Genomic DNA, 13,939 nt, shown 5'->3' with positions numbered 1-13,939 from the left:
GTTACTGAAGAAGTTCGATATGGAAAAGTGTAAAGAGGCTTCAACACCTATGGCGTCCGCATGCTATCTGGATAAAGATGAAAAGGGAAAAGCAATCGAGGTAACCAAATATCGTGGGATTATCGAATCATTATTGTATTTAACTACAAGTCACCCCGATATTATGTTTAGTGTTTATATGTGTGCTAGATTTCAAGCTTTAAGATTCACATTATACTGCTGTAAAACGAATTATGAGGTATTTAAAAGGAACAACTAATATAGGATTATGGTATCCTAGGGATGCCTCATTATCCTTCTTAGGGTATTCCGATTCCAATTTTGCGGGATGTAAGTTGGATCAGAAAAGCACTAGTGGAACTTGTCATTTACTTGGTAGTTTCTTAGTTGCATGGCACAGTAAAAAGCAATCATGTGTTGCTTTGTCCACCACCGAAGCGGAATACATTGCCGCCGGTGTGTGTTGCGCTCAAATCATTTGGATGAAGCAACAACTTAAGGACTTTGGACTTAAACTAGATAATATTCCTATAAAATGTGATAATACAAGTGTCATAAACCTATCAAAGAATCCCGTTTTGAATTCTAGAACCAAACATATTGAAATTAGACATCATTTCTTGAGTGACCATGTACAAAAGGCGATTATGTGCTTGAATTTATTGATATAATTATATATATGAGTGTGAGTGTAATTTACTCATATAATTATACATAATTATTAAATTTATGTATAATTATAGATAATCATTAATTAATAATATTATACATAATTATTAATTGTAGATAATTATTAATTATATATAAAATCATTCTGGTCTAGGTCTAGTTTAAACTTTATATAATTGTGTCCATTTAATAGATAATTAGTGTATGAATATGTAGGTATAATGATATATATCATAATGATATTGTTAAATATTGTCACGGTATCCCCACAACTATTTAAAGAAAATACTATATTATTCAAAACATGAATAATATAGTATTTTCTTTAAATCTTTAACTTGACATAGATATTAGACTATTTGTTTACTTGATTAAAAATCTCTCGAACAACATTTCGTGTTTCCCAAACCAAAAAGAAAGGTGTTTCTATTCTATAATCCCCGCTTTCAGCCCTCCATTCTTCACAACTTCTTTACTTCACCCTTCTCCGTATCCTCTTCTTTCCAGTACGTTTTTCCCTTTTCCCTTATCTATATCACATTTTCTGTTTCTCATTTTGGATCTCTAAATCAAAACTTCAACAAATACACAATGCCTCATTGTTTTTACCTCATTCTCTGTTACTTTTTTGCCGAACAATTTTGAATGTTGAAAAAACCCGGAAAGTTTTCTTTATTTAGTTCATTGAAGAACCCCTTTTGAATTTTTCTTACTCCTGTTTGGGTTTTGATGGTTCTCAGTTTGAATAATTGGTGATGATTTTATCTTTGGATCTAAATCTATGATCCATGTTTTTGTGGTTCAGCCATGTTAGTAGAATATGAGGTTTCTGTTTTTTCTTTGATCTTAGTGATTTATGCATAATAGTTATATGCATCTCGACTAATATAATGATTTGAATTAGTTAGTTTATTCTAGGCTGAAAATTGCTTTTAATAGTGAAGTTTTGTTGTTCATTTTATTTTGTACTCTGATTGCCTGGCTTTATATTGCTTTCCCTTTTTATCTTCTAAGAGTAAGATAAAACATAGCCGACCCTACCTGTTGGAATTAAAACTTGATTGTTGTAGGAGTAAGACAAGGAAAAACTGACCAAACTCGATGTTGTAGATTGGGCTACTTATTTAGTTTTATACTTAGGCCTTTTATTTTTATCTTTAGGGTTATTAATTTAGGATTTTCTCTTGTTTAGGCACTTTTTTTCTGTTTTGAGTGATCTTATTTCAGCTTATAACCAGCTGTATACCCGTGAATTCACACGGGTAGCTCTGTCTTGGTTTTGTGTAAGTCAAAATATTAGAATACAAGGGTATAAATAACTTAGAATTAACAATTTGAAGTGATAAAATTGAATGAGATAAATGACATTGTTGATGCTGAATTTCAAAAAGTCAAACTTCGTTTCATCATCGGGTTGAAATTGACTTTTATGAAGAATTGCTAACCCATTGCAAATTTGTTGTCCCTTTTGAATTAGATCATCTTCAAGTTGAGCAAATTGATCATTATTAAAAATTAGAGTATGCAAGCAATACATGTACAATAAAGCTTTAGTGTGTTAGTAAAGCTAGTGCAGGTGAAGTGTTTTTGTGTGTGTAGGCAACTAGCTAAACTCACCCACGATCTGCACAAATACCTTAACCTGTACGATGGTCTTGATCATTATCCAACAATTTATTCTTAATTTATGGTCAGGGACCTGATCATAATCTGTAAGATTTTGATTTCCCTAAGAAAAAACAGATTATTCAAACTTGCTAATTATCCGATCAACAATTCATAGCACTGTAAAGAACAGACAACATGATTTTAGTCATTGTTTAAAGTCTGCTAGAATAACCGATATCTGTTATTTACTGGTCTGTCTACAGTCTACACTAAAATTGCAAGAAGTAGAAAGAGAACTTTAAACTATCAGCAAATTACTGGGTGTTTTCAAATATTTAGGTTGACACTTGACAATAAAATTACTTGAAGAGTATGACCCTTCTTTTTTATCTTGGTCAACTTTTCCTCATAGCATAGGTTGTACATAGCTTTTTCCACAGGTAGTAATGGCTTTGGCTTTGCCTTTTCCATAGCACGAGGTGCCTATCATTTTTGAGTCTTTTCTGGTGTATTGGGTTAGCTAACCATACAATAGGTAGAAGTGGAAATTAAAAAATCAAAATTAAAGCTGAGTTTGCAATTAGTACTCGCATAACAAAGCTAGGTAGTGTTTTAGTGCAGACTTAGCCTTTGTCATAGCCAATAATGGCTTTGCCATAGCCCTTTTCCATTGGAGACTACTATAAGACCCGAGTATACAGTATGTGAACATGGTAAATAATAGATCAATAATTTATAGTTGTTTAAAGCTCACAGAAAATGATTTAAGTCATCCTATTAAGTCTGCAAAAAGAAGTTAAAAATGGAGCAAATAACTGCTATTTGTTATTTAGTTATCTGTCTGCTCGAATCTCAAGAATTGATTTTGTTAGCAAATAGGAAATATTTATTTTTGGTAAAGTCACTAAGACATGCATAGTGGAAGCTAACGGTGTATTTTGAAATTTTTAGCCTGACAATAAAAATTCTATAAGGCCACGACTTTGTTTTTTCATTTCAGACCACTTTTCCTTCTAGCATAGGATCAAACTTAGACTTTGTCATAGCTAATAAAGGCTTTGGCTTAGCCCTTTCAATATCATGAGTTTCATATGACTTTTGAATTTATTTACACTTCATTGGGTTAGCCCTTTTCCTTTTTTATTGTTTAAGAGTATAACAAAAGATAGCGGAACTACCTGTTGGGATTAATGCTTGATTGCCGTAAGAGTAAGACAAGGAAAAACTGACCAAACTCGGTGTTGTAGATTGGGCTACTTATTTAGTTTTATACTTAGGGCTTTTATTTTTATCTTTAGGATTTTCTTTTATTTAGAGACTTTGTTCTGTTACGAGTGATATTATTTCAGCTTATAATATGATTAACTTTTTATGATGTTTGTCGTTATTGGGTTTATACATAGGCCTTCAGTGTAAATAATGAGACATTTTTTGGTAATGGATATTGAGTTCCCGATGTAAGAGAGTATTTGAGATTTGAGCTGGAGGAGCACTCAGACTTAGAGTAGTACTCTAGGATTATTCAAGGTACCCTGCCATCCGAACTTGGATTATGTTCTACATCTATACGTCATTCAATATTTGTTGGGTTGATGGAATTCCTCAATCTCAAGCCAAGCCAAGTCTGAGTTATGTATTGTAGTATTCAAACTACAATTATATTTTTCGCTTGTTGTGTCTCTCATTCTCCTTCACACATATTGACATATTTTAGTTCACCAGGACTTTGGAGGTGTTTTAAAAGTACAAATGTAGATTTTGGTGATGCAGTTTATTCTTTCTTAGTTGGAATGCTTACAATCTTTCTATGATGATTAGTTCAAATAATACTAGTTATCCAAGCTGTTCCTTTTCTCTCATCTTCTATTCGATGCTGCAATGTGGGTCATAATTTTGACTTTCTTGCCAGATCACTGAACCTGCTGTGTTATAATCTTTAATTGAGGTTTAGTCTTACTCTAGCTTCTCAAAAGATGGAGAAGATAATAACATAGTTTTTAGTTTGGTGAGGGTCAACAAAGAGGAGACCATTTTGTTAGTTGGAATGTGTTTTAGGTCTAAGAATGAAGGTAATGAGATTTTGGTGTCCAAAAACATTGCTTAAGTGGCTAAGTTGTTGTGCCCTTGACTACCCCTTTATGGTTCCAAGTAATTAAGAGTTAATTTGGTTTAATTCATTATATGTGGGATACCAACTCAATGAATGCTACTCTTGCTAGTCCTTGGAAGTTTATCTCCTAGAAGTATGCTACATTTAGATCGCTCGTTTTTTAGGCTACAATGATGGTTTGTGTGTATTAGGTTTTGGAGGATATATGAGTTGGGCACGTTCCTTCATCACATTCATCAGAGGATTTTCCTTCCTTTAACATCTGTCTACCTTGTACAGCTTGTCCATTAAAAGATTTATTTTTCTGAAGGTTCTTACTGATGTTGGGTTTCCATTTCAAGTTCCACAAGTTCTCACTGATATTGGATAAAACCTTACTCAGACTTTTAACCTTTGCAAGTATCACTGCCTGGACGAAATCATTGACTTCACTTGGACCTATAACCTTTCAAAAAGTAGTGACTCTGATAAGTTATGGGTGTAAGGATTTTGGATCTGATAAGTTATTTTAAATGTATTTCTCAGTGATTCTGCTCTAGACCACTGGTTGAACCATGGGTGTCCATATTATAAAATTTTGTAGGCCCAAAATTTGGAGTAAAGCAAAAGTTCCTGGGCATGAGTAGGTAGGAATCCTCATAAGATTGTAAATTGAAATCATATTGACAGGCATACCAATGTTATCACCGATCACCGAATACTGACATGCAATTAAAAGGTGATTAGGATTATATGTTAGAACAGCCCCTCTTGGTAGATAAACTTTCTATTTCATTGACAGTTACCGAATGAGAAACCTGAATCTGCACAGGAGATGTAGGAGTAGAGCACATAAATCATGCATGGTTATCTTAATAGCTTCAACTTATCAGTGTACAATTTATCCAGAACTTTGTTGTCACTTGTCAGCAGAATTCCTTACTTCTCTCCCTTTCTTATTCATTATATGACCTCCCCGCTAATAACTTCTTCACGTAGTCTTGTACCGTATTTTGTTTTGATAAGTCACTATATTGTCAAATAAGATTGAGATAAACATATGCATGATTTATCCAATTTATGTGATTTTCAAAATTTATGTTGTTTTTAGAGGAAAAGTTTTTATAAAATAAACTAAGGAAAAGATGAAGCCGCAAACCCCTGTGATCTGAAATTTCATGATTGTCTGTTTCATGCCATCAATAATCAATTTGACAGATTTTCTCTAATATGAATGGCTTAGAAGCATATTTGTGTTATATTTGGTAAGTGTATTATTATGTGACTAAGACTCCTTTTTATGTATTTATGGAATTTGAAATTGATTCTGGATATTGCTGTCTTTACTTGCTTTCAGTTTCCCTAAAAGTCTATTTGCAAGTTGGATTTTGGAGGGGAATGGAAGGAAATAGAGGACTTGAGAGCTATATGACAAGTGTATTTCATGGTTCTCGAGCCTTCTCTTTCCCTTTTTCCCCCTCCAATACCAAACTCGCAAATGCACCCTAAGTGACACTTATTTCTTAGTGGCACTTATGTCTATATTCTTTGGCAATAAATCATGGATGTGTCTTTCTATTTCTTAGTAGCACTTATTTCCTTAATACAGACTTGCAACTTTATAGTAATAATGTAAGAATGAAACTTCTATAGGAATGTGCCTATTAGGCACAACCAATCAAAATCTGAAGATAGCTTTAAAATAATTGTAATAAGGGCTTCGTTGCCTTTTTTTATTATTATACAATGTAAGAATAAAACTTCTTTAGGTTAGGCATGTGTCTATTAGGCACAGCCAACCAAAATCTGAAGATAACTTTAAAATAATTTTAATATATAGGCTTTGCTGTCTTCTGTTATTATTATTTTTACTTCAGTGACTCTATGATTTTGATTGGTTGTGCTTAATGTGCACGGTGCCTGTGTAGGTCTTACATATAATGTAAGCCTATAATGTCAATCAGATGATGTTTTTGTAAAACATTCCTTACTGAAAAACTAATGTATGCAGTGGTGGTGCTGGTAAATTTCCTTCACCCAAGTTTCCCACTTTGTTTAACCATATTTTATCCTTTATAATTTTCTGCTGTGTTCGCAGGTTTATAGATATAAAAGGTATTAGAATGTTAATTGTTCCCTTTCCATTTTTAACTAAGAGATACATTATTAATTCCTTTCTTTTTCTGTGCTTGTTACTTTGTGTTGAACTAGTAGTCAGAGATCAATATGTCTCGAAGATATGATAGCCGTACAACAATCTTCTCCCCTGAAGGGCGTCTTTACCAAGTGGAGTATGCAATGGAAGCCATTGGAAATGCTGGCTCTGCAATAGGGATCTTATCAAAAGATGGGGTTGTGCTGGTTGGTGAAAAGAAGGTCACATCCAAGCTGCTGCAAACCTCAACTTCCACTGAGAAAATGTACAAGATTGATGATCATGTTGCATGTGCTGTGGCTGGGATAATGTCTGACGCCAACATCTTAATCAATACCGCTAGGGTCCAAGCGCAACGCTACTCACTCGCCTATCAAGAGCCTATGCCGGTTGAGCAGTTGGTTCAATCTCTCTGTGATACTAAGCAAGGGTACACCCAATTTGGTGGTCTTAGGCCATTTGGAGTCTCATTCCTGTTTGCAGGGTGGGACAAAAATTTCGGCTTTCAACTTTACATGAGTGACCCTAGTGGCAATTATGGTGGCTGGAAAGCTGGAGCTATTGGTGCAAATAACCAGGCTGCACAGTCAATTCTAAAACAGGACTACAAGGATGAAATCACAAGGGAAGAAGCAGTGCAACTTGCACTTAAGGTATTGAGTAAAACTATGGACAGCACAAGTCTGACCTCAGATAAGCTTGAACTGGCAGAGGTTTTTCTGTCACCTACCGGAAAGGTCAAGTATGAAGTTCATTCCCCAGAGTCCCTGACTAAGCTGTTGGTTAAGCATGGGGTCACCCAACCAGCAACAGACACTGCCTAGTTTGTTGTCCCATGCATGATGCAGTTTAATTATGTCTTCTTATTCCAATGTTTTAGGCATGCATGACAAATGTTGGCCCAAATATATTCAGTTTCAAATTCTAAACATTTTTTTACTGTTTGTAATGCTTATGGTTTTGTATGTCATACATCTTTAGTAGGTTTTCAAGGCAGACCCATTTGTTGCAAATGGTTTACCACCACATTTTCGTTTCTTTCTTTTTTGCTCAGAAATATGCGTAGGTATGTGTATGAGGGATACATTTACTGTATTATAAATAATTTTTTTCACTTACACTCACTTTTATCTTTTGATCTTATTTTTATTGAATGAATCAAAATAAGACCAATCATTGAGATGGTGTTAGTGAAAAATGGTTTATACTCAGTACTCACTCAATTGGGGTGCTTTCTCTTTTGTACATAACGGTAAAAGTATCATCGTATTGTATTTAAAGGGCAAAACTATCACACCATGTTATTTTCCCCCTTGTTTTTTTCCCTGTATTTTCAGTTTAGTAATGAAGAGGATCTTGACCCCAAGTGGTTGGAAAACCCAGTTGTTATATGGCAGTTTTTAATTCATTGAATTATTAGCTAAACAAGTATTTTCACAAATAGTTGAGGCAATATTCTTTACATTTCTCCCCCCACCAGAAGAAAAGGAAAAACAAAGGATAAACAAATGAACTTGGCATGCAAAATGCTATATTGCAAACTTTCTGTGCATGAAATATTTGTCATCCATAGAGATTATATGCATAAAGGAGCTCATTCCAAGTATCTGGCACACCAGGGAGGCACCAATGTATGCAATCTGCATAAGTTTTTGGATTTGATATTTCTTCTTCTGTTAGAGGTTCCCATTGCTTTCTATATATAGATGGGTGTCCTTCTTTTCTGTACTCTGAAAGCTGTGTTATGTTAAGCATTTGAACATTCAAACCTCTTGCTTTCAAATCTTCAAGCACATTTTCAACCACTCTCATCATTTTAGGAACAGAACCATTCCCCCAATATCCCTCTTTTGTAATCATATCTGTTTCTTTGTAACAATTGTTGCCACTAATTCCTCCCCACTCATGAGCCCTGCATTTTTTAATTGCACATGTAATGTCTTAGTTGATTCAATCTTATTGTAATATAGAGCTTTCAATATATACTTCTATGTGGTTCATTTTGGGTTAATGGGGTGTAGAATTCTCAATAGCATGAAGCATATAATTTCAATTTCCAAAACACTTGCCTTGTGAAACAAGGAAAAATTGGATTCAAGCTTTTATAATTATTGCAAAAGAGCTTAACAATGAAATCAATGTACTACTTTCTAAGAATTCGTTTGTGTCCATCAGGAAAATAAATAACCCACTGGGAAATTATTATCACACTAGTTCTAACTACTAAATAAATAGTGATATAATTGTCCTTATATTAATATCTTTACACCACTGTTTATATAAAATGAGTGTAAAATCTATGTACTAAGTAAAGATATATACAGTCAGTACATCATCCATCATTCATTTGAGTTACTTTTTTTGAAGAGTCAATGATTATTGAAAATGAAGGGTGGGAGATGCAATGACAACATAAAAAACTCTTACACTGTCAATATATACATCTTTTTCTCATATAAAATTATTCCAATGTTATTTATTTCTGATATATTTTAGACAACTTAATCAGCATTCTTAAATTTGGATCAATCATTGCCTAAATCAATTTATTGGAGAATGATGGAATTAGTAACAAAGATGGAATTAGTGAGTAACTGGTAGTTGACTTAATCAACTTACATTAAAAATTCTAATTAATATTATTTAATAATTTTATATTTTAAATTTAAAAAAACATTTCTATGAATTTCTTAATTAATCAACTAACAAAGCATGAGACCATATTTGTTGTCCCACTTTATGTACCATTCCATATATCATCAATTCTGATTAGTTCAAAAAATTATTTAAATTAATTTTGTAATTATTAAAGATTTTTCTAACCAATTACATTTTTTAGCATATGGAGTGGTACAAAGCTGTGGGACAGCGGCTCCCCAAAGCATGTTTTATTAAAACAAGTTTTGCTACACCACAAACTCTGAACTTTAATAACGGTCAATGCAACTTATACACCCTTTCTCTCCTAAATCCGCCCCTCTGTCTAACTGACACGTTAATAAATCTGAATACTTAGATGTCTACAACATCAGGATTTTTCTTGCATAAATCAGAATAATAGGAAAAATATTATAGATATGTAGGAAGTCTACAATATGTTATTCACAAACAAATTATTCTTATCCTTTTCGACTTCATTTCAGATCACTACATTACAACCTTTTTATAAATTTCACATTAAATTAATTGAATTGTGCATAGTTAGCCTAATAGATTGTGATCACAGATCAATGATTATATTTATTTTTATGGAGAAATTACTTCTGTAATATTTTAAAAGTATAAAACGGTTTTATTTAAGATGAATAACTAAAACTTGAACAAAAAGTCTAGTGCATTTTGTAACATTGAACAATGCCCATAATGCTTTGCATGTTGAGCATGTATGCCACTTTATTACAAAAGCATAATATTTCCGGGATTCTCTAGGGGGATCTTTGTGTCACTGAAGTGAAATAAAGCGGAAGAGAAAAAGGTAACATGTGAGAATATAAAAATAAGGTTTTGATGTTCAACTTTGTTACATGAATATGAAGAAGAAGGGTCTAGTGGTATAAGAGTCTGCTAGATTGTTAGGATGATCAAAATGTTAAAAAATTGATTTGTGTGAGCGATACTTGTTGGGATGAACAATCATACATCCCAAAAAAGCTTAATTTATTACCTAAAATGATAAAAAATACATTTGGTAGTACTAAATTTTTTTTGTCATATGTATATTTGATCTACTTACAAAATTTATGAATATGTTGAAATCTATAAAATAATGAATACCTAATTTGGTCCCTTAAGATTTTCACATTTGGTCATAATGATTGAAAAACCTAAAATGGACCCAAAAATATTAAATGTGGGTCAAATTAATTTTTCTTAGTAAAAACTAATTTAACACTAAAAAGATTAATTTGACCCACATTTGATATTTATAAGCTCTATTTTAAGTTTTTCAATTTTTGAGCGTTACACATAAAAATTTTGAGTTACCAAAATATTATTTCCCCTAAAATAAAATATTCTTTTACATAATTTTGTTTGTACAAGAAAGGATTGTTCATAGAAATTAGTGAAATCTATAATATCATCATTCTACTTTAAGGGTGTGTCATAAGTTATTTATAATGATTATTATTGTATTGTACCTTTGGTGTGTTGGTGACATGGTAACAAAAAACAACTTGGTCTTGCTACGATTGACATGGATTTCCACCCAATCTGACCAAGTTTTCAAGGCCATCTCATAGACTCGCACCATTTCTACTCTTTTGTTTATTCCATCTGGGTCTCCGAAAGTTCCCCACCTGCTCATTTGTTACATTGTCAAAAATAAAAGTTGAAAATTAATCAACTCAAAACATTTTTTATCCGCACCCATTTTGTGTTCAATAAATAAGATTAAAATATTTTTTCTATCAAAATAAAAGTAAGTTGAAATCAATATTTTAAAAAAAAGTAAATGTAAAAATAAGTATTAAAAACTTAAGTATATTTTTAGTCTAGATGATGAAAATTAGTGATTTTGAGGACATCCAAATTCTTATACTTAACAAGGGCAAAAACATATTTCAGAGAAAAAAAAGTAAGAATATTAGTGAAAAAGTTTAATACTTATACATTATCAATATAAAGTTTTCGATATATTAATATTAATGCATTATCAATATAAAGTTTTCGATATGTTAATATTAATGCATTATATATATATTATTTTTATTTAAAAATCACGGAAACCAAAGTGAGTAAAAGTCTAATAACAACATAAAAAAACTCATTTTCTTGTAGTGGGTAGGTTGGAATATAGGATATGAAAATATTAGAAATACAATCATATGAGAGTGGTTGGAAATGGGAGTTGTTAACACTTAACAATCAAGCTGATCAAAGAAAGTGATGGTTAGGTAAGTTGTACTTACAAAACATTCATTGCACGCCTTCTCCACCAAAGGAAAGTGTTGAATACAAGAATGTCTGCATCAGTCCAGTACCTAGCATGCTTCTCAATGGCATTGATTCTCACAGTTCGATCTGGTACCTTATGGTTTACAGGATCATCTGAATTTGATTCTACTAGTAATGGTGCCCAATAGAACTCGATTGTTGCATTGTATTCCTTCATTAAATGGGTCAATCAAGCAACTATAAGCCACACAAATGGAATCCTCTTTAATATTGGACCTTTTTTAATTTATAGTTTTGAATCTTTTTTAATTTAAAAATAAAAAAATCTGGACCCTTAAAAAAAAAATTACTGTCATATGTCAATATATCTATCCAGTACTATAATCTCATTACTAGAGAGGATATGCACTAATTAGCCGCACTGCTTCCTAAATTTGTCTTTTAAAGTCTAAATAAGGTGATACAAGTGTTTGCATTTTGTTTTTTCTTTGACTTTTCACATCACTTTCCCTTTTGGCATGGGAAAGGAAAGGGTATTTTGTTATTTGAAAGATGATAATGTCTAATGTGTCTAAGCTTTTGTCTCGTGCTTATCTATATTTATTTGAAATATGATAAAAGAATAAAAGAAATCAGAAGAAATAACTCGTTTATTTGTATACTGTACCAGTATTCATGCAGTTATTTAAAGAAGAAAAATCAATACCACACATTTATAGAAAGTACATCATCACACATGGGATGAGTGGTAGAATCATAGCGTATATAGATATAGAAATAAAGTTTAGGACGCAGGTGATCATCAAAACTATACACATAATTAGACGTGTAAACAAATATATGGATAGACCCACTATCACACTTTTTAATCATTTCTTTTAAATTGTAATTGCAATTATATTGTGTTTACCATAATTGAAAAAATTTGTGCCAAAACATATCAGATCTGCTTAGAATTGCAGTTGAGATTTCATTTATATGACTATCAAAACCATAATATTGTTACCACACTTATAGGTGTGAAGAATAATTGAAAACACTCCTTTTGACGATCAATTGACTTATACTTAACATATTGTTAATGCCAATTTATATCACAATTGCTGTGCTACAAGGAGAGATTGTTGCTTAATTAAGTTTGATAATTAGATCAAAGTGATCGCGTGGTAATGTAAAAGTCTATGATTAAAGTTATTCTTCCAACTTCTATAGGCTTACCTTGGCCTTGAAAATGCTCAGTGAACCATTGGCAATAGTGCGCATTGATTTGCGTGTTGGTGGCAATGAAGACTCAACAAGGCAAACCATTGAAACCCATTGGCCTCTGTTGAGTGAATCCCCCACAAACACAAGCCTCTTGTTCCTTAGCCTTTCAAGCAATGCTGTCGCATTGAACCTTATTAAAATAGAGAGAAAACACAATCCACAAAGCTCAACAACACAACCAAACTTAATTAATGAAGTAAATCACACACATGAACAAAACTCTCCTATATCAAATCATGTCTCATATACTATCTCGTGCCAATGAAAACATGCATGTCAATTAAACATTTAAAACCTTTATTATTATTGTTAATTTTGTTTTATTATCATTGGTGTGAAACAACGTATGAGACATGATATGAGACACGATTAATAAATGTTCAAAAATGTCATAAGAGGACAAAGAGAGAGAGAAACCTAGGTAGGTCACATTGGTGGGGCTTCCACTTCCAATTCTGGTAACTTAGGTCCTTCCTTCCAAATTTCTCACAAGCCAATTGATCTGACATGTAAATGCACTGCTTCTCTTTATATAGAGGATAAGATTTGTTGTCAAAAACCCACTTACCATTAAACAAGTTGCAATTTGATATTACTGATTCAGCAGAGATAGACCTTTTTTGAGACCACTGTCCTCCTTCTTGTGCTACATAAATGGCTGAGACAACTAGAATAGTGGTTAATATGGCTATAAGAGATTGAAAGGTGTTTCTAATTCCCCAAGTGCTAAGCACTATTTGGTGTGCTTTTGCCATATGCATTCAGCTTCTTCCTTTCTCACCTTGTACCTCTTCCTCATTTTTTAAGCTAGCTTCTTGCAACCGGTTGGTGAGTACAAGATTTTTATCATCTCTAACAAACTTGTTAGTAGGTAGAGCATCACTCACTTGCAAATTTTTGTTCATGGTATATTTACAATTATATAAAATGAGAATCAAATGTATTTACACACTTAAATATGGATTTTTTCTTGTTTGTAAAGAAAAATAGAATTCAATCTTAAAACTTCAAATATCCATGGATACCTCAAAAATGGTGATGTAGCCTTACATATACATATCTAGTACAGATAGTCTCGAGTTAGGACCCTCTCTATTAATGGAGAGATAAGTACTTTAAAAAAAAGAGAAATGCAATTTTCAATGACACATTTATCCTTTTAATTATAATGAAATTACACTTTTACCATTAAAAACAAATAAAGAAGTATATAATTGTCTCTCTATTAATGGAAAGAATTCTTATTCAATAACATA

At 32.3% G+C, this 13,939-nt stretch overlaps 2 protein-coding genes across 5 annotated transcripts; one reads left to right on the top strand and one right to left on the bottom strand.

Annotated features, from left to right (window-relative positions):
- On the top strand, positions 1,049 to 7,607 carry LOC109349793 (proteasome subunit alpha type-4-A). 4 transcript variants are annotated; one of them, XM_019590797.1, is made up of 2 exons: positions 1,049 to 1,175; positions 6,581 to 7,607. In XM_019590797.1, exon 2 carries the CDS (start codon positions 6,593 to 6,595, stop codon positions 7,343 to 7,345), a length of 753 nt encoding a protein of 250 aa, XP_019446342.1. In that variant the 5' UTR covers positions 1,049 to 1,175; positions 6,581 to 6,592; the 3' UTR covers positions 7,346 to 7,607. The 4 variants fall into 4 exon arrangements, with proteins under 4 accessions (XP_019446342.1, XP_019446351.1, XP_019446338.1 ...); XM_019590806.1 differs by having other exon boundaries at positions 6,578 to 7,607; XM_019590793.1 differs by having other exon boundaries at positions 1,049 to 1,179.
- On the bottom strand, positions 7,913 to 13,577 carry LOC109349786 (protein trichome birefringence-like 34). Its single transcript, XM_019590773.1, has 5 exons — positions 13,101 to 13,577; positions 12,636 to 12,813; positions 11,432 to 11,628; positions 10,661 to 10,819; positions 7,913 to 8,433 (listed from the first exon to the last, which is right to left on the bottom strand). Exons 1-5 carry the CDS (start codon positions 13,442 to 13,444, stop codon positions 8,085 to 8,087), a joined length of 1,227 nt encoding a protein of 408 aa, XP_019446318.1. The 5' UTR covers positions 13,445 to 13,577; the 3' UTR covers positions 7,913 to 8,084.

The sequence above is a fragment of the Lupinus angustifolius genome, chromosome LG01, assembly GCF_001865875.1.
Source record: "Lupinus angustifolius cultivar Tanjil chromosome LG01, LupAngTanjil_v1.0, whole genome shotgun sequence".
In the NCBI taxonomy this organism is placed as follows: domain Eukaryota; kingdom Viridiplantae; phylum Streptophyta; class Magnoliopsida; order Fabales; family Fabaceae; genus Lupinus; species Lupinus angustifolius.
Note: the sequence above shows the minus strand (reverse complement) of the source record. Positions and strands in the feature narration are given on the sequence as shown.